We start from the raw sequence: 20,746 nt of genomic DNA, 5'->3' as shown, positions 1-20,746 counted from the left end.
TGACTAGAATATACCCTCAGTATTTCGAGCATTGTGTACCTTGTAAGCTGTAAGTAAATTAATTAATAATCCTCTGATCATTGCCTTATTACATCCTCCTCATTAGCTTGGCTCCATTGGTTGCAAGCTGGCCTGGAAAGTATTTCTGGGATTGAGTACACAACTTAAATTAGCTAACAACATTCCGTGGTAGCACCAAGGGAGTGCCATATTGTCAAAGGTGTCGTCTTGCACAGGGTGTGTTGAACCAGGCTTTGGTTCATATTGATGCTACAGTACCAACATGAGGTGCTGAGATCAAATCATTTTCTCTCAGCCAGTACCACCAGACATTAACTTAATTACATATTTGGGTCACTGTTAATGGGATGTTAATGATGTAGAATGGATTCTGGATTTGCCTCTGCACATCAAAAATGAAATCACTCTGTAACCTGCTGCAAATATTCAGCATTGAGTGGTGCAATGGCTGAGATAATAGTGGTTCACTTCTGGAGCCAGGGTTTAAGTCCCTTCTTTGCAAAATGAGTTTGGGTGGTTTTTGATTGGGAAGTCTTGGTAGTGTGCCTCTTCCCCACCCTAGGTTTAAATCCCATTCCAGGAAAGATGACCAAGGAAGGTGTGTCCATAATGTGGCCAAACTGGTTGATTTTCAATCTGTAAATCCTTCTAACAGATGCCAGTGGCAGGTGGTAAGGTTGAAGAGTTTCCTGGTCAGCCGTGTGCTGCAAAGAAATTGGAGCCCGCTGTCACCATCCGCAGCTGCATAGTGAGACATGCATGTAAAAGTGTTTGTGGAATCTTGCTGAGCCTGTACTCGTTTCCGCTTGCAGTGATTATGCTTCAAAATAACTGCATCAGTTGTGAAATAGTATGGGACATCCCAGTAGTTGTGAAATACAATATAGAGATGTACTGCAGAAATTCACCAAGGCTCCTTCAATAATATCTTTCAAACCCACCACCCATATCACCCAGAAGGACATGGGCAGCAGGTGCATGTTGCTGCACCATCTGCAAGTACTCCTCCAAAATGCTCACTATCTTGACTTGGAAATATTTTGTCATTTCTTCATTGTCGCTGAGTCAAAATCTAGAACTCCTTCCCACGGTGGCACAGTGGTTAGCACTGCTGCCTCACAGCGCCAGAGACCTGGGTTCAATCCCCACCTCAGGCGACTGACTGTGTGGAGTTTGCACATTCTCCCCGTGTCTGCGTGGGTTTCCTCCAGGTGCTCTGGTTTCCTCCCACAGTCCAAAAATGTGCAGGTCAGGTGAATTGCCCATAGTGTTAGGTGATGGGGTAAATGTAGGGGAATGGGTCTGGGTGGGTTGTGCTTCGGTGGGTCGGTGTGGACTTGTTGGGCCGAAGGGCCTGTTTCCACACTATAAGTAATCTAATTGTGGGTGTCCCTACACTTTAAGGACTGCAGCAGTTAGGGAAGGCAGCTTGCAACTTCTGAAAGGCAGTTAGGACTGGTCAATGAATACTTTCCCAGCCAGTGACACCCACATTCATCCTGTGAATAAATTCTAAAAAAAACAGGCTTGCAGTATCTTTTTATTTTCCCATCCAGTTGTTTTACTGGTTAGCAGTTTTTTCTTGATTATCTACTGGTTTAAATTTTAATAAATGCAGAACTTTAACCTGTCAATAAGAAAATTTTAGCTTAATGAAGAAAATTTTTAAATTAGCAGACTTCTCCAGACCTATTTTTGAGTGAGGAGTTGACTATTTAGATGCCATTCATGTGGGAGATGATTTGCTCCAAATGTTTTTCAGTTCTAATAAATATATCAGAGGTTTCTATTGATTCTTAATCCAGGTTTTAATGGGCACAAAGACTAAGAAGGAGCTTGTTTCAAAACCAGGAATTGAATATTATGACTTTACAGCAGGGAATTGCTCATGGCATAATCAGGATGCCCTTGAGGCTTATACTTGCATTGATTATTAATTTATTAATTAAAAGCTGAGCTTAGAAGTTCCAACAGTTTACTCTGGTCTGACAGAATCTTCTTGATCATTCTGCCCTCTAATAAGGGAGTCATGATGAGGAGTGAATGGACATTGAGTTCCTAGGCCCAGTTTAACTGAATGGGTGATGTTTTCTTTTACCAAGCAGTTTGTCATTATCGGGTTGGGTTAGGTGAAGGGCTATGTGAAATCGCAGGTAAAATATTTGAATCCAATTCTTATCCAAATGAGTACCAATTATCATGTGTTCTTATGGCAACAAACAAATGTAACCTTTTTTTTCTTTGACAGATAACAGGCCAGTTCTCTCACCGAATGTTCCAAAATTTGCCTCCCATTCTTTGCGTTCCCCTGAAGAACATTGTGGATGATGATTTTTTACTAGCTGGGTATGTAAACTATTTCCTAAGTCAGTAGATATTTTCGTTCTGGCCTTTTCAACCTTTTGCTTTAAATGTAAAAAGAGTTTTTAGATCATTCATTGACTTAGCTTGAGGAGAATGCCAGGCTCCAGGCTCTTGCCGTTATTCTGTGAGATACCAGTGGATTCACCTGTAACATTGCACCATTGTGTGGAGGTGTTAACCCTTCATTTTAGGCAGGCCTCTGCCAAAGGATTTTTCAGACAAATGCATTTGTTTTGCTCTAGTATCTCAGGGCATATATGTGGAGATTGAACTAAACTCTGCAGTATTTAGATATTAATATCAAAATTTTTATTGTTTGCCTCTGGTACAAAAGTTTCTAAACAGAATGGTTTTCCCTTGCTGGGGTGCTCCATTGAAATTGCAGACCACGATAAAGATAATGAGTAACGTTCTAATTTCAGATTTGACCTCAAATCTCCACAAAACTGTACTCGCTGGGTTAGTGACAGGCAACAATTCAGCAGTCTGTAGTTTCTCTCATTGTGTTTATGGTAGGGCTGAAATCTACTGGGAGCCTATTGCATGTTCTCAGGATTGTTGGATTTGAATTTTGACCACCTATCTGTGCAATTTGACTCAGTCATTCGTGATGTAGAAATGTTCAAAGTGCACAACCGAATGGTTTTCCTCATGGGTCAGAGAATTTAACTCATGGGTATGTGGGAACAGAAGGATGCTATTCAGCCCCTGAAGCCTATTCTACCATTCATTATATAAACGGATGGCCTGATCAAACAAGCCTCACAGATCAGGAGGTTTTATTTCTTGGTCTGTGCTGAGTGAAAATGATCTCATTTGGGCAGAAGTACCTAAGCTGGAATACATCTCAGTTTCCTTATGTTTGACAGAGAGAAATAATTATTTCTCCGCGTGCACAAAATGATTACTGTAGGGTGTAACAACTCCCTCCTGACACTGACACACACACACACACACTCAATGCAATGATAACCCAATGAAATTTGTCAAGCGAAGTTGAATGGAGAAAATGTGTTCCTCCCTGTGATTCATGAGCAAAGTAACCAAAAGGCAACTGTGTGGAGTTACACTTGATTAAACAACCAGTGCTTTCAGAGTCGAGAGTGTGGTGCCGGAAAAGCACAGCAGGTCGACCAGCATCCGAAGAGCAGGAGAATCGACATTTCGGGAATCAGGAATGCCCGAAACATCAATTCTTCTGCTCCTCTGATGCTGCCTGACCTGCTGTGCATTTCCAGCATCACACTCTTGACTCTGATCTCCAGCATCTGCGGTCCCCACTTTCTCCTAACCAATGCTTTCAGGCAAGGCAGAGAAAAATTAGGCAGCGCACCCAAAAATTGGTGTTAGACTTTAACAAGTAGATTTTATATGTATCTGAATGTTTTCTTGGATTTTGGATGTCTGAAAAGCTCATTCCTATTAATCAGGAATTGTAACGTTCATTTTTACTTTCTGTAGTTTTAATCTGTCTCCATATGCCCTTGTTCCCATTCCCTTACCACAGTCACATATTCCTTGGCTTTACAAAATGTGGTCGGTATGTGCTGTCCTACACTCGGGATGTACCAGAGCAGGATATTGATGAGTTACCATACTATGTGTATTACCTGTACTGGTGGAAGTTCAACATCCATGACAAGTTGAAAAAGGTGTGTATCAAAGGTTTCCTTGTAAATAAAGAATACTCTAAACTCCAGTGCTGAACTCCTTTGTCCTGACATTGTCCATTTTCTCTGTCTGATGGTCTTGTGTTGATCAGTTTTAGTTTCTTAATAACAGCTTGCATTGATCAAGTGCCATTAAACTATTAGAAGTTGAAGATGTTTCACAGAAGTAAATATCAAACAAAATTTTGTACTGAATCATCAAAGGAGGTATTGAGACAGATGATGAAAACTTTGGCAGAAAGAAAGGTTAAGAAGTGTCTCTAAAAACTGGAAGGAAAAAGAGAGGTTTGAAGGTCAGATGGGGCATAAAGAGAATAAAGGAGATTCCTATAAATAAATGAGTGTATAACATTACATCACGAGTCATGCAAAAATCAATTATGTTTTTTTTTCTGCTCTTCCAAGTTTCAGATATTTTTTTCCAGTATGCATAACTGTGCTTTACAAAGAAAGGAACAAACTAATACAATGAGGTAGATGACTGCTGCCAACCACCCATTTCAGTTTGGAGATTTCTCCATTCTCTGAAAATGTTGTAACTTGTGGTTTGCTGGAGGGCTCCAAGACTTCCTGATTAAATGGGCTTCTGTTCCTGGTAGTATTCCTAGTTTGTGCAATCAATTTTGTCCTTGTTAAACTACACTCTCTGTCTTACATTCTATTTCTTTTTGGACTGCTACAATTTGATCACCCCACTTCTTACCTTAATAATCTCTTTGCAAGGGCATGTTCACTCCTGGACCCAGTATTTGAGCTGACACTGAATTTTCCTGCCATCCATCTTTGTACTTCGTGTTTGCAATCCATGGACCTAACCACCTGCCCATCGTCCAACTTCTGTATTTTCCAGTGGCCATCTCTGCTCACTGTTATAATGGTTACATTTCTCCATTGACTAGCCCCCTTCTGGTAAATATTTGACTTAGCCAATTTTGGTAATTGTCCTTTGGGGCTAATGGCCTCATTAATGATCAGAATTGAGCTGTCTGTCATTAGGCAAACTTTCAGTTGCAGCAGTTTGATCCTCATAGCTGGGCAGTCACTGGTTATGAGAGGTAATTGTCTCCTCTCTGCAAATCTGTAACGTTGACGAGTGTACGTGAACAGTCTGATTTGCAGGGTTTCCAATATTATCTTTTTGTCTTTACCAATAATCTCCAGGGCTTTCCATTCTTTAAGACCCTCTCTTTGTATAATAAACCTTATTTCCCTGGTTTAAACTGGTTTCTGATGACCTTAAGATTTGCCAAATTCTTTGAGACTTCACCTTCAATGAAAGCCTTTCGGCCTGCATACAGTGCATTCAAATGCTCTATAAACATCAATCTACTTTCAAACTTTCCGAAAGCTGGGAGCTGATCATGGTATCGGCCATGATATTTCGATATTTCTTGCATATCTCTCACATCTCATCTCGTCTACGAACTTATCATGTTCCCACGTGTCTATGCAGATATATATGCTTGCTACATTTGACCGCATAATAATTTTAGAAACATTCACATTCTGGAGTACTCAACTGTACAAGAAAAACAAATCTTTTAAAATTTTTGTTGTTGAACTTTAGGTGAGGCAAGTGCACCTGTTCAAAGATCAGGAAGTGTACAGCGACTTGTACCTCACAGTGTGTGAATGGCCAAGCGATCCCTCAAAACTTATCGTATTTGGGTTCAAGTGAGTATTCATGCCAACATTTAGGAGGTCCTTCAGCCTGTCAAGCTTGACATTTGATCCTGGCTAATTTGTATTAGCTCTGTCTACCTGCCTTGATTGTATGTTCCTTGGTTATCTTGCCTACTAGAAAATTATCACTCTACTTCTCAATTTTCATTGACTCCCCCAGCTTTGTGAGGAGCAAGTTCCAGATTCCCATGACTATTTGTGTGAAATGACCTCACCCGGAACAACATAGCTCAGATATTAAGGTGGTGCCTCTCTGTTATGGGCTTAATTGATCTTCCAGCCATGGTCTCATTCTGATGAATCTCAGTCCACTGCACCCTCTATATCCTTCCTGACTGCAAAACTCAAATGTTTGTTTCAGTGAAAGTGATATTTCAGCAGTTGATGTTTCTAGCTTGTTTGGAAGCTGCTGTTCTGAAAATTTTCAACCTTCTCCTCTGCTGCAGCAAACCTGCTGAGATTTGGAGTCAATTGTTAAATGTGGTTCAGTGGGACGCACGTTTTCCTCTGAGTGAGAAGGCTGTCAGTTCAAATCCCACTCAGGAGGCTGGAGCGCAAATATCCACTGAGTTGTTAACTCCACTTGCTTGACGTTAATGCGTTTAATGCTGGTTGAAGTAAGGAGTTACCCTTTTACCCTAGTCAATATTTCTTCCTAAAACAACATACCCAAGGCAAATTAACCCATTTTTATTTTTTGTGGAATCTTCTTGTTCTGGTATCTTTTTGTGCAGTGTTTTTCTCCTGTCTCTGTTTTTCCCTTTACCACATACTACAGAGATATGTGACTGACTTGTTTGTTTTGAGTGTTAGGTGTGGGATTGGGAGGCGTATGGGTGGAGTTTTTGTCCTTCCTCCGGCAAAGTTTTGAATATATAATATTTTCATCCCATTATATTAAATCAAAGTTCTGTTTTCTTTTAATGCAGCATCCGCTCAGTGAATGATCTGCTGATAAACATGGTGATGAGTGATGAAAATGATCGAGATATTTATATTACAACAGTTGCTACACCGCCATTTTCATTCTGTCCTGACTGTAAGGATATGGCTTTGCTTAGCACAGGTTTGAAGAAAGATACTTATTTCACATTAGAATGTTAAAGCTGTTATACTTCACTCGGCTCAGACCTAACTTGCTATTGTGTCTTTTGCAGATGAGCAGAATGCCTACTGTCTACAGCATGGCTTCATGCTTCACACAAAGTACCAGGTGGTGTATCCCTTCCCCACATTTCAGCCTGCCTTTCAGCTCAAGAAAGATGGAGTGGTGTTACTCAACACCAGCTACTCTCTGGTAGCCTGTGCCATATCTGTCAACACAACAGGTATGCCATAATTGTTGTTTTAGGAATCTGGACAGTACGTATGAATGAGCTAGTCACAGGTACAGAAAAGGGTCCAAATTATTTTAATTCAGGCAGAAATATTCCTCTCTGTTCACTGAAGCAGCCATTCCCACTGCTGGCTCTGGGCATCTACTTAAGGGTAATCTGTAACTCGTTAGCAACACTTGGGATGACCATTGATCAAATCCTAACCCTGAGACCTGAGTGCAAGATTGAGATGACACTGCCACTGCACTAAGTGATATTGAAGGTGCCCAACTTTTGAATGGGTATTAAAATGCGTTCTCGGATCCACTGCCATTATTGGAAGGAGTTTTTCTTTTGATGTGAAAGGTATGCTGTCGTTGTAAAGATTTTATCATAGGAGAACCATAGTTGTGTTTTTTAAATGTACTGACAAATCTTTGCTATACTCCACCCTCTTAATGATCATCAATACACATAAAGTTTCTTCCTGGTTTCTTTAGAATCTAGGTATAAATACACCTCTATCCTATTGGGCATTGTAACCCCAGTCACGTCCCCAATCTGAACCCAGCCACCCTGTGTACACATATAGAATTCCACCAGAGTCATTGGCTTTCCTGTCCAACCTGAGGCCACTGTGATTGATTGTTATGCCTTAGCTGCCACATCCAACTGAGGTCAACTAACGCAGCAATGTTGGTGAAATTCACCTGATTGATTAAAATAATGGAGAACAACAGACCCCCCGGGTCCATCAAGGCTGCTCCATATTCTGGCTGAAACACCATGACAGAATGCCTCCTACCCTTCTAGCCACTGGTAGAGATAAAATAACCAGAGGGAAACACAGGATTAAAGAGAGTGAGATACCTGTCGGGTCACCAGTGTTTTTATAGTAAAGTTTATGCACTAATTTAACCAGATGTTCATTTTATATTTACTTGACAACTGTTCTGTCTTGGCTTTCTGTGTTTCAGATGAGAAAGGGCAGATTCTGTACAGTAAGAGTAGTGAAAACACTGCACCTCCAGGTCATTCTGAGCTAGATCCTAATCTTATATCGCCAGTAATGGATGATGTCATGTCGAGTTATCTTCAGTGTGAAGCTCCAAGTCATCCTTCATCCAGCCATGGAGGGCCAAACTGCATCCTACACAAAGCTGACACTACCGGCTGTGCGCACACTGAATACTGTCCTGAGGAAATGCTGAGCTGGGAATTAAAAAGCTCGAAGCATGGTGGACTGGCAGCATGTAACACTTCCCATGGTGAGCAATCCTCTGCTGCCGGTAAAGCGAAGGAGTTTGCAGCTGACATATTTAGGCGAGCGAGAGCTGCCACCAACACCACAGAAGTATCGGGTAGTTTAAGCCAAGCTGGCTCCAAACCAAAGGAAGGTGTTCTACAAGGGCTCACCACAGACGACTGTCACAAGGTCCTTGGTACGCAGAGAAGTGAGCTGTCCAATTTCACACTCTCCTCTTGTTCTCCTGAAGCAAAGTCAGAGATTCAGTGTTCCAGTTGTGTTGCAAACACCTCTGCTTCTGCCTTGAACTCTGAGCATTCACATTCACAACTATTGAGATGTTCTTGTCCTGCACTGGGTAATGGTGTATTGCCTGCTGCTGAACTGAGGACTGAAATGGCAAATGAGTTGATTCAGTGTGAGACAGGTACAATGAACAATACTAGCAGCCAACACCATGAAACTACACAAACAGAGCCTGGGTATGTGAACTATATAAAGCTGCATTATGTTCTGGAGCCTTCTGGTATGGCTGCAGATGATGATGATGGTGAGTTATGTAGCAGTGCTAAAATATTATTTATGCCTCAATTTTTGGTTGTCAGGATACTGTTTGCCTAATTAATTTGCAATAATGTTGTGATTGTCCACTAGTTTTCCCTGCTTTCCTTGTCAGAATGCCCTTTGCAAGATTCTTCCCTGGTGATGTGTTCACTGTCTATCTCAAAATGACGAGTCAGCAGAGAACCTGCTCTCAGTTCCTTGCCCACATCACTCTGGTATTATTGGAGGGTGCTTGAAATCAATGGGATTGCCTTTTGGTAATTGTGAGCACTAATTCAAACAACTCTCAATTCTTTCATTGGAATCATCGCCATTCTTTTGTGAATGTTACCTCTCCCAATTCGAATGCTGTGTGTTGAAGTCTAACTCCTGAACCTTGAGCACACCCTTCTCAGCATAGTACTACGGTCATCCCATATTTCAGATATGCTGCCCTTTGAATGCAGCTAACCAAGATCCCTTCTGCATGTTTCGGGGATCTGTGAGGTCCTACAGCACTTGCACTCAGTAAAGCTGAGGAATGCCCTGTGACCTTGGTGAGTACGATGTAACCAGATTCCGGCCAATCAGTTCCTGGTGTTTGAGGGATCTTGCTATATCTAAGTCAATTAACATATATTTCCCTACAGCAGTAATTGCCATTAAAGTTCTTCATTCACTAGGAACCCTGCTGGAATGTGAAAAGCTTCTTTTTTGTAGGCAGGAGTTAATGACACTTCTGCAGATCCAGCTGCTGGTTAAATCTCTCCGTACAATCCCCGTTCTGTGAACTCTAGCATCCTGTCTTTAATTTAAACGCCAACATTCCAGATTTGTTTTTTTTTCACTTTTTTTTTTAATTGCTGCAGTTGCGCTGGTGGAGGTGCTGGAGATTGGTCCATTTGAAGTAATTGCAGGATTGTTAAGCAATGCTGTTACTAACTTCTACTTGCTGTGTGCAGCCAGCCTTTTGCACTGCATGGGCCCATGCCCATGTGGTCACAGACTTGCACGTGTGCACCTTTTAAGGCAACCTACTTGTTCCCTACACCGCATGTCCTTAGTTACTGGGTGCTTAAGCAGCTCTGAATGAGTGTTGTTCAGCAACATCTTGGAAGCAGAACGAGAACACTGCTATTGCAGCAACAGTTTGTTTTTAAGGACAATTTTGTGTCTATTGGGAACTGTGGTGAAACACAGCAAAGCCACTTATCACTGTGCAGAACATTTTCTGCTGTCACAGTGTTGGGAATTTAACTCCAACGCTTGAAGAGCTAGAATTTTCATCCAGTTTCATTTGCTCTTCCTGCCTGTCAGACCAGACTTCGAGTTAATGTTTGGGTTTATTCTGTATGCTGGTGTTCCATTTCTTCCTCAATCATTGCTTAATTCCAGTTCTCTTTTAACATCCAACTATTCCCAAATCTTGCCCATTTCCAAAAAGGAAAGAGTCGCTTCCTCATCATGTTGGAATGCTAGCAATAACTTTCCTTGACAGTTTGCTGAGCTACAGGCAGGAGGAAACAATGTGGGTTTTACTTATTAAGTAAGTTCCCTTAATCTTTAAACATTGTCATGCCAAGTAATTGGCAACAAAATCACTATTCAGTTCCACTATGTTCAAGCAGTGAAAGGGTCAACTTTGCAAGCCATCTGTTAACCACAGAAATTTCACTTCCATCTTCAAGCTGCCTGAGCAGCACATTCTCACTGGCTTCCATACCCATCACCGTGCATTCAGATAGCTCATCTTCCACATGATTCTGATGCAACAGTAGGTGCCACTTAGCTCATTTGCATCATTGTGTCATTAATATTTGCATGTGTTACATCAAAGGATTAAACTGAGGAAGTGTAGCTCTGTTTATGTGAAGAAAATGTTTACCTAATTGTGTGATTTGAGGATCTCGAAGGATTTATTTAATCTTGCAACTTGTGAATAATTAGTTTGCTATCAGAGGAACTTGTTGACAGGAGACTAAAGCAGATCTTGTTTTTCACAGGGTATGATGATAAGATCTCACTGCATTTTGTAGTGACTGACTTGAGGGGAAGGAATCTGAAACCTGTTAAAGAAAGTGCTTTATATCAGGTAATTTAACCAATGTGCAATAAATCCCTGGCAAAGTGGAAAGGGTACAGAACTGTTGGTGCAGTATCTTACAAAGTGGTAAACCACTGCACGCTCTAATTGCAGGCACTGTCCAGCAACCTGGTGTGTTGTCACAATGATTATAAAGATGGGGTGTGTAATACTGAAATGTAAAAGAGGCCAGCAGTGAAAGTTTTTAAGATTTCATTCTTGCAAATTTGTTTAAAGGTGGTCTTTTGCCTTGTCAGTAGTGAGTTACTGGTAATTTGTTCATCAGTGGTCCTTGATGGGAATAATTTGAATTATGGTTGTGACGAGAAGTGTGTGATTAATTATAGATTTTTTTTGTCGTGTTTTTTGGATTTTAGAATAGTGGAGTATAGGTGGGTTACATTTTGTGGAGTTTTTTTAAAGAAATAACGAGGTCAGGCAGTCCTTCTGAATCAGTGACTTAATCTGAAATGCGAGGAGAGAATAGGGACCTCTTTGGAGTGTTAATGAAAAGTTGTTTCTGCTATGTTAGTTTACAACATTAACATTGACATTGATGGCAAGTAGCTTGTTTTTCGGGTCAGAATAATCAAGGATTGATTTTAACTTTGAAAATTCAGAGATTGAAAGCTTTCTGCACAGCTCAGAGGAAACCAGACCAGAGTCAGATACAAATATAGTTTTCCTCTGGAAATGAGTACAAGACAGTAGAAAGGCTTACTTTGTGAACTTTTCAAACCAGGAGTGTTTGGTTAGAAATCTGCAGATTGTTTAAAAACTGTGGGTTAATGTAAGAAGACTTCGCAGTTCACAGGAAAGGACTTGGGAGAATTCATTAAGTTGAACCAGAGTTTTGATGTCGTAATAGGGGTAATTCCACCAGATTTGAGTCTCTGTAATGGATTGTGTTCAAAGACAGCATAAATCTTTGCTTTGCTGGGTGATTGAAACTCTTCTAACTATGTGCTGTATTTAGATAGCTTGGTTTTCCATATTTGTTGCTGTCTTTCATGTAATAAATTTCTTTTCTGTTGTTAAAGAAACTTTGCAGCCTTATGCGATGTTTGGTGAATGACCACCACATTAATATTTTTTTAAAATGATCAATCAGCCCAGATTTCATGTTGGAATCTGACTTGTCCAGTTGTACTATCAGCTGGGAACGTAATGACATTTGAGTATTTCAATTTGTGCATTTCTTTTGTAAATTTCTGAAGTATCAGTATTCTGTACCTAGTGACAATACTGCACTATAACAGGCACAGCTCGAAAGTAGATCGCCTTTATTACTGGCTGCTTCTGGCTGTAAGTGTATTATGGTCCCAAGTTTATCATCTTCTCTTGGTGAATATTAGCTGAGGGCATTCTGGGCTGAGTTGAGTTTGTGATTAAAAAGTGGTAAATATGCTATATCAGTGAACAAATTATTGTGAATAATTAAACTGTATTGCATAGAATTTGTATATCTTTACAGATATACATATTGTAGTACAGAACTGGAATTATCAGTCTGCATTCCTTGTTCTCAAGTCTCTGGAGTGGAACTTGAACCCACAACCTTCTGACTTGGATGAGAGGCCTATTCAGTGAGGCACAGCTATTGCAGTCTGGCGTGAGTGTATGCTGGTATACGTTGCCTACTGCGTAATCAAGGTTGCTGTATTGAGAGGAGGGAGTGGGATGCGAGGGTGGATTTATGTTTACCACTTCTCATTTCCATGAGAGGAATCTCTTTAGTGTGACATATGGCTAAGACAGATATATGACTGTCTTGTGCTTGGCCTTTCTCTATTCCCTGGCAACCCATCTCCTATATCTTGTGAATTTCCAGGGCAAGTACCTCACTGTGGAGCAGCTGACACTTGATTTTGAATATGTCATTAATGAGATTATAAGGAATGATGCATCCTGGTCAAAGCGATATTGTTCCTTCAGTGACTACGATATTGTCATTCTAGAGGTAAGTAAATTTAGACCGGATAAGCAATGTGTTTTGGGACAGCCTGGAATAGGACATGGCTTCACAGTAATTCTTAGTGTGCTGAGTTTATAGATTGAGGGACTTTTGGGGTAACGTGGAATTTAGAAATTGTGTAGATTTCTTCTAGTGTGATAAATTTAAAAAGCTTTCAGATGGCTACAAAACGAAGGCCCAATAAGTTTGAGTTTGTAGGACTACTGTTACTGATCAGTAATCTGAGTTTAATACAGCAGATGCTGGAAGGTCAAATTTTTCTTAAAGTCCAAGCATTTCCTTGTTTTAAGCAGCAACCGCGCGCGCGCGCGCACACACACACACACACACACACACACACACACACACACACACACACACACCACCCTTGTGCACGCCCACACACACACACATCCCTGCATTCCTCTCTCTCCCACCCCTAACCCCCCAATCCAGCCCACAAGTGCCCCCACCCCATGCTCCCTTTTCTACTAAATAGTCTTTTGGATATCTTTATACTGACTTCTTAAAAGGCTGCGTTTGGCAAATTGGAAAGGTATGCTCCTAAACCAGTTGATTTCAGACTAAGTACAGTGCACTGAATTCTTGCTTCCTTGAATTTTGGGACTGTCATGAACATTAGTATGATAGTGATCTGTTTCTGTTTCAAGGTGTGCCCTATAACCAACCATGTCATCATTAACATAGGACTGCTACTTTTGGCTTACCCTTCTGATGAAGAAGGGCAAATAAGGTAAGGGAAATTAACCTTCAGTGTGTGTGCTGTTCTGTTATGAAACAGTGTAGACCTGTTGGATTTGCATTATATGTTTAATTTCTGTGGGAAATCTGAAATGTTGTTCCTTTCAGGAGTTCATTGAGTAGGTTTCCACACTGACCTTTCCAGCTGTGGGATCGAGATCCAGTCCAGGCTGACGAAATACAAGTTTTCTTGCTTTGTTACTTCTAAAGGTGGAATCTGCAATGAGTTTGAGCTCAGTTGGTAGTTCTTGCCCATACTTGTAGAGTTACATTCTCTGTTTGGCATCAGTTGATGTTACTTGTCAGTTTGCCTTGTGGGTGGCTTGGATCAGAATTGAAAGTGCTGGGAAGCTGCTGTAGGGCTTCTGCTCTGACGTTGGGCTTGCATACTTGTTGGGAGAGAGTTGACCAGCTCTATTCTATTCCTGCTTGTGTTGTAAATAACCTAATAATTAATTTCCTGGTGTAACAGAATTTAATGCTATAAAGACTCAAAAAGTCAAAGTAGCTTGTTTTGCATTCAGCAAGAAACCAAACTGCAATAGTGTGCACTGTGCACTTTTTTCACTGAGGATGGTGTTATGGAGGCTGCCAATTCCTGCCACATTCCCCATGGAAAACCCTGATGAATCAAAGTCTACTTGCCAGGTCTGAATTACAGGAAGAATGTGATTGCACTGGAGGGGATACCAGGGGTGGAAAATATAAGTTGAGGAAAGATTGGATAAGCTTGCATTGTTTTTGTTGGAGCAGAGAAGGGTGTGTGGCATGGACAGGGTGGATAAAAAGCATGAATTAAATCAATTGAGATTGACAGCAGTTCCTGCTGCATCCCTATGCCTAACATCCTCCAATCAGTCAGTATCCTCTTCACATGCAATATTAATTGGTTGTCCATTTCTAGGTTTGGTTATCTTGCAACCAAGTCATAATGAGTGAGTATGATTCAAGTTTAGACATGTTTATTATAGGAACGCAATACAGAAGGTCCATTCTATATAGCACTATAGATTTCAGGAATTGAGATACCACTGAGCTGTAAACAGCAAATAACAATTTGTAATCACAATTCACCTTTAAATTAAAATGTTCCAAAGCACTTTACAGAAGCTTTACCAAAACTTAATTTTTTGTCAAAGAGCTGGGTTTTAAGGAGCATCTTTGGAGATGGACAGGCTGAGAAGGATTTAAGGCCCAGGGATTCTGAAGGCACAGCTGCCCATGGTGTGGGGCAATATTGATTCGGAACGTAAGGAAGCTAGGACTGGAGTGTAGTGATCTTGAAAGTTGTATGGTTGGAAAGCTTATATTTGAACATATAAACAAGGTCATATATTTAGTATGGCTGAGAAAATTCAAAGATCAAAGAACCTTGCAGCACAGGAACAGGCCCTGCGGACCTCCAAGCCTGCGCTGATCCAGATCCTCTATTTAAACCTGCCGCCTATTTCCTAAGGATCTGTATCCCTTTGCTCCCTGCCCATTCATATATCTCTCTAGATACATCTTAAATGATATTATCATTCCTGCTCCTACCAACTCTGCTGGCAATGCGTCCCACCCTCTGCGTGAAGAACTTTCCATGTATATCTCTCCTAAACTTTTCCCCTCTCACTTTGAATTCATGACCCCTAGTAATTGAGTCCTCCACTCTGGGGAAAAAATTGCTTGCCATCCACCCTGTCTACACCTCTCATGATTTTGTAGGCCTCAATCAGGTCACCCCTCAATCACCTCCTTTCCAGTGAAAATAATCCTAATCTACTCAACCTCTCCTCATAGTTAGAACCCCCCGTACCAGGAGCATCCAGGTGAATCTGATGTTCAGATACATGAGAATGGATGGATGTGTTATGATTTATTTTAACCACCATATGATAGTGGAGTCAGTACATTCTGGAGCAGTAGCTCATTTGATCTATGAAAACTACTACTTGCACAGATCATGTTTCCTTTTTGTCAGCTGAAGGAAAGGTCCACATCAATATTCCCTTGGCCTCAAAGAACATAGAACAGAATCTTATAGCACAGGCGGAGGCAATTTGGCCCATTGTGTCTATGTCAGCTCTTTGAAAGACCTATCTAATCAGTTCTACTTCTGTGTTCATTCCCACAGGCCCTGTAGTTTTCTCTCCTTTAAGTATATATCCTCTCCTCTTCGTTAAAATTATTATTGAATACCAGCACACACTCAAGGAGTGAGTTGCAGAATTCTAGACTAAAATTTTCTATTCTGGCTAGCTACCACATTGTAACTCTGGCAGTATGTTCCCACTCTCAGCACTGGAACCATTGTGTATTACAATTTAGTTTTGAGTGTCCCCCAAAACAATCCTGTGTTAGTAAGCTGAATGTGTACCTGTGAAATATTATCAAACTCTGTCACTGATTTTTCAGACCTAAGACCTATCATACTTGTTTGAAGGGCACATGGAATCTAAACACTGGTGTCTTTGCAACTATGGGAGTTGGTGACTTAACTGCGGTACAGGGGCAAACAAGGTAAGTTACGTAGTGAATTTCATTCAATAAGACCTTGGAATGAAAATTTAGACTAATGTACCTCTCTCTCTCTCTTCCCCTCCTGTCCTCCCATTCTCTCACCTTGGCAATCATTTTATATAGTGGTAGTGTTTGGAGTACCTTCCGGAAAAGCTGTGTTGATATAGCAATGAGATGGCTGGTCCCTGAAAGTACCTTTCGCAATGTCAACAGAATGACAAATGAAGCTCTGCATAAAGGTATGTTTTTGAGCAAAAAGTGTGTGCGTGGCCCTAACCTATGTGTAAACTTATTGCAATGCAGCAATGCTTGTGATCTAACCGGGGACCATTTGCAGCCTGCTTTCTTCAGTTCACCAAGCAAGCACATAGTTCCAATAGTCTCAATGCCCCTATTGCTTGGTTGAAGGATTTTGCCTGAACTACCATTTAAGACTGCTATCTTTTTGATTCTGCAGGTCAAAGAAATTGAAAGAGTCCTGGTGGGGGTGAGAGTTAACAACAGAATTGAATTCTGGGCATGTCACTTACATTTTGCTCATCTTTTGAGGAAGTACCTGATCAACAATAAAACAGTCCTTTGTGGGGAATCTCTGGTACAGGTAGTTCTTCTATAACACGATGGTTGTGTTCTTGTGCAACCCCACATTATAGAAAAATCACATTTTAGAAACAGTGCTTCAAGCGTTGGCAATGTAATTGCATTGCCGCCAACAAACGTTTTAAAAGCTTACACTTTAGAAACAATGTCCCCAATTCGTCAATCGTGTTACAGCGAATTTGCGTTAACGATGCTTGTGTTATGTCGAATGACCTGTGTATACCTGTGCCCTGTCACTCTGTGCTGCAGTCAGTTATGATACATCACAGCCAGCTGCTCCAAGACAAGGGTAGTTCAGTTAATGGTCTTGGGCAAAAAGCTCGTCAGGGTTTGAATCTCTGCACTCCAGCAGAGTTGGATCACAGGGTTTTACCTTCAGGTCATGTATTAAGTCTTCAAATCCATTGTCATAAGGAGGGGTGGGGATGGATGGACAGATGATCACCCCACACTTCAAAATGTCAGAGGCTTGGTAAACCACTCCCAGTGGCTCATAATCACATGACTATTCTGTTTGTGTTGGTTTTCAATCTCAGTGGCTGCCAGTGAGTAACTGGTCTCATTAGTTCCGGATCTGCATTGAAATCCCAGCCTGAACAGCACAGTGACCACTAATGGTGATTCAGTTTCAATGTTGGCTTTTCTCTAGGCCGCTCGCTGAAGCGTTTGGCAGACAGTGGTCGCAGCATGTGGATTGTCCTGTAGTGGTGATGATTACCGCCGTCCATTTCACCTACGATTATTTAAAAGGGAGCAAAGAAGAGCCCAAGTTTCAAGAACAAAGTCAGCCACAAATTGGTGGTTTAAAAAATTTTATATTTTTAAAGCAGCTACCTCTTCATTCAGTTTTTTTTTTCAATCATTCCTTCTAAGGCCCAAAAATGGCGCCAGGCTCTTGGAGGTTTTAAAATATGTGAACTTTGTAAAAGTTATAAGATCTTCCAAGTGTGTGCAAGATATCAGATATTTTGGGGTTTTTGAGGGTGATACATATCTCACAACTACTGCCATCCCACCCCCATACCAAAGTGTTGATGTCTGCATTACCTCACATCTAATTTGGAATTTCGTTAGTCTGTGTTATGTGAATGTCTTTTGAGAGAATCCAGGCCGCTTAACTGAAGTGTTCATCTTTTTTTTAAATGTAGTTTATCATATTTAACACTATTTAGGATCTCACTTGAAAATGCAAAGAGCTGGATATATTCTTTCCTTAAATCCTCCCAGTTCATTTTTTTTTCTGACCAGGAACAGTATCTGTCACTGGAGGTCATGTGAACTCTGCACAGCGAAGTCAACATTCCCTGAGTAAAATAACCCTGTGGAATTCTTGGTTTGACAGGATTCCAGGTAGAGGTGTAACAATTCCATATTAAGCTGTTGCATAATTTATAATATGTTCCTCCCCTGTGAACTTCAATAAAATATAAACAAGTTTAGTGTGAGTGGTGTTTTTTTTTGCGATACAACAATGATCAAGACTGGTCTAAGTGGTCGTTCAGTTAAACATACCATGTGCTAATGGTTGATGTTTCAACGCCTCAGTAGCCTGGCCATTACATTCTGATCTGTTTGATGTTTTTGGTCTAGATGAGCCTTCTTCCACCCCTCTTCATCTCAGTCATCAACAGATCCCTTTATTCCTTTTGCCATTGTGCTTCTAGAGCTTTGTCTTATTCACCTCAACTATTCCATGTGTTAATGGGTCCCACATTGTCCCTGCCTTGTGTAAGAAGTTGTGACTTACATTTTATGGTCCACTTCTGGTTTCACTTGCAAGTGGAAAACATCTCTACGTCAAACCTAATAAATCTCTTGATATTAAAAACTTCAATTAAGTCACCTCTTGGTCTATTTGTACAGTAGCATTTCTCATACTGGGATCTGATCCATAGATCCCCAGTAGAGGCTTTTTGGATGCTCGATGAAATAGTCAACCAGTACATGAATAAGTGAGTGCCAAGTACAAGGTAGGAGGTAGGAACAGAGTACACCTGTTACAAACTGAGTGAGTTGGCCCTCTGACCTCGGAGGAGCACTTGAAAAGGATCACCAAGCAGACCCACTTTGGTATATCTCCTTTCATTAGCTGAGCTTCGAGAACAGGCTGTGGTGTTGGCTTTAATCAACTCTCAGTAACTGACACTGAGTATAAGGAGGCACAGTTAAAATAACAATTCAAAAGAATGAATGCATTAATCTAACAAGGTTTGTAAGATTAGGAGATTTTTTTTAGCACAAAGTTCCATATGGGCAGGAGAGAGGCACTGGGTAAAAGCTCACCGAAACTAATTACTGTTACGTGCTGAAGAAACTTCACAGATCAGCAACAGCTGTGCCAAAAGAACCAGTTCTGAGACTCTTGGAGGAATCATATTCGTCCGGAAATGTTAACTCTGTTTCTCTTTCCATGGATACTGCGAGACCTATCATTTTTCCAGTACTGTGTTTTATTTCAGATCTCCAAATTATCCATTTTGAAGAAGAAAAATCAAAATCATTCACCGAAAAATAAGTAGTTAATAACGTACAAGGCCTTTGTAATGCTAATGACATGATCAAACTGAGTAATTCACTTTAGATTAGATTACTTACAGTGCGGAAACAGGCCCTTCGGTCCAACAAGTCCACACCGACCCTCCTAAGAGCAACCCACGCAGACCCATTCCCCTACACCTAACACTACGGGCAATTTAGCATAGCCAATTCACATCTTTTGGACTGTGGGAGGAAACAGGAGCATCTGGAGGAAACCCACGCAGACACGGTGAGAATGTGCAAACTCCACACACACAGTCGCCCAAGGTGGGAATTGAACCTGGGTCTCTGGCACTGTGAAGCAGCAGTGCTAACCACTGTGCCACCATGCCACCCACTTTGTAATGAAGAAAATCCCAATGTTGCAATGTCAGGCACCATTCAATTCTGTTTTCTTTACCAGTTAAACTGTGGTAAACTGGTGGAAAAAAGTGATTACCTACTAAATACAGACTTCGTTAAAAGAAAATGCAATCAAAAGGCTTTAAGGTTTTGGGTCATTTTCTAGTGAACGATCAGCTCCATGACTAACGTTCAGGAAGTCATAGACTGTACAGAGAATTTTATGTATATCCTGTGAAAGAATAAAGGGAATTAAAAAATAACTCTCCTAGCTTTGGGTTGTGCTATTACTCAAGAGTAGAACCCATGGGTAAGGGACCTCTGACTCCTGTCGCAATGCTGGTGTGTTTCCTAGTATCTGGTTTCCAATAATATTGGTGATCCAGGTTGCAGATGATACAGAAAAGATAACTGGGAGTTACAAAGCAAATGTCGGAAACATAGAAAAGACAATGATATTATTGTATTAATTTTTTTTAAATCGCTGGACAGGGATTATTCTTAAGTTTTAAAAATAAAATCAGTGGTTGGTTTCAGGTCTGTTATGTATACAGAGTGACTTTTCAAGGCCAAGTCAGATTTGCAAAATGTCGATTCTGTGCAACGTTGATACGTTACAAAACCTCAGGCACTGAAAATGATTTTTTTTTTAGACTAATGGATATTTCCAAGTAAAATGCACTTGTAAAACCTGCTAATTGTTATTTAAAAATATATATGTGTCATAAACTTTCTATAATTAGCTAGTATTGGCATCTTTGCAACTACTAGTGATTTGTTTGGGTAGTCTTTGGGAGACTAAAATGAATCCCACCCATTGCTGGAAGAAAGTGACATTTTATTAAAGCTTGTCATTGTTAACACTCCTCAGGACATGCGCAAGAATACCAAAGCAGAACTACATTTTATATTATACAAGACCGTTCTAACTGGTTAGCAAGTGGACTCTGAATAAGGCCTTACCATAAAAAAATTCACCAATTAGATAATAATTGACAGTTAGGTAAAAACAAGGACTGCAGATGCTGGAAACCAGATTCTAGATTAGAGTGGTGCTGGAAAAGCACAGCAGTTCAGGCAGCATCCGAGGAGCAGGAAAATCGACATTTCGGGCAAAAGCCC

The 20,746-nt window shown here is 40.7% G+C and overlaps 1 protein-coding gene across 3 annotated transcripts; it reads left to right on the top strand.

The window, feature by feature from the left end:
• The first annotated feature begins 661 nt into the window (after positions 1-661).
• dcaf15 (DDB1 and CUL4 associated factor 15) lies at positions 662-18,180 on the top strand. Of its 3 annotated transcripts, XR_006312346.1 has the most exons (14): positions 662-769; positions 2,270-2,367; positions 3,893-4,037; positions 5,623-5,729; positions 6,668-6,804; positions 6,896-7,066; positions 8,032-8,850; positions 10,847-10,935; positions 12,758-12,886; positions 13,552-13,634; positions 16,040-16,144; positions 16,268-16,383; positions 16,602-16,745; positions 17,394-17,478. XR_006312346.1 is itself a non-coding variant. In XM_043694986.1 (13 exons), the coding sequence occupies exons 1-13, from the start codon at positions 677-679 to the stop codon at positions 17,447-17,449; spliced, it is 1,620 nt and encodes a 539-aa protein (XP_043550921.1). In that variant the 5' UTR covers positions 662-676; the 3' UTR covers positions 17,450-18,180. The 3 variants fall into 3 exon arrangements, 2 of the variants coding, with proteins under 2 accessions (XP_043550921.1, XP_043550920.1); XM_043694986.1 differs by lacking the exon at positions 16,602-16,745 and having other exon boundaries at positions 8,032-8,322; positions 17,394-18,180; XM_043694985.1 differs by lacking the exon at positions 16,602-16,745 and having other exon boundaries at positions 17,394-18,180.
• The last annotated feature ends 2,566 nt before the right edge of the window (positions 18,181-20,746 follow it).

The sequence above is a fragment of the Chiloscyllium plagiosum genome, chromosome 8 (genome assembly GCF_004010195.1).
Source record: "Chiloscyllium plagiosum isolate BGI_BamShark_2017 chromosome 8, ASM401019v2, whole genome shotgun sequence".
In the NCBI taxonomy this organism is placed as follows: domain Eukaryota; kingdom Metazoa; phylum Chordata; class Chondrichthyes; order Orectolobiformes; family Hemiscylliidae; genus Chiloscyllium; species Chiloscyllium plagiosum.
Note: the sequence above shows the minus strand (reverse complement) of the source record. Positions and strands in the feature narration are given on the sequence as shown.

Coding starts and splice junctions, on each gene's coding strand:
- dcaf15 (XM_043694985.1), top strand. CDS start 677: ATGCCAGTGGCAGGTGGTAAGGTTGAAGAGTTTCCTGGTCAGCCGTGT. Junction 2,368..3,892: donor GATGATTTTTTACTAGCTGG/GTATGTAAACTA, acceptor CCCTTACCACAG/TCACATATTCCTTGGCTTTA. Junction 10,936..12,757: donor AAGAAAGTGCTTTATATCAG/GTAATTTAACCA, acceptor GTGAATTTCCAG/GGCAAGTACCTCACTGTGGA.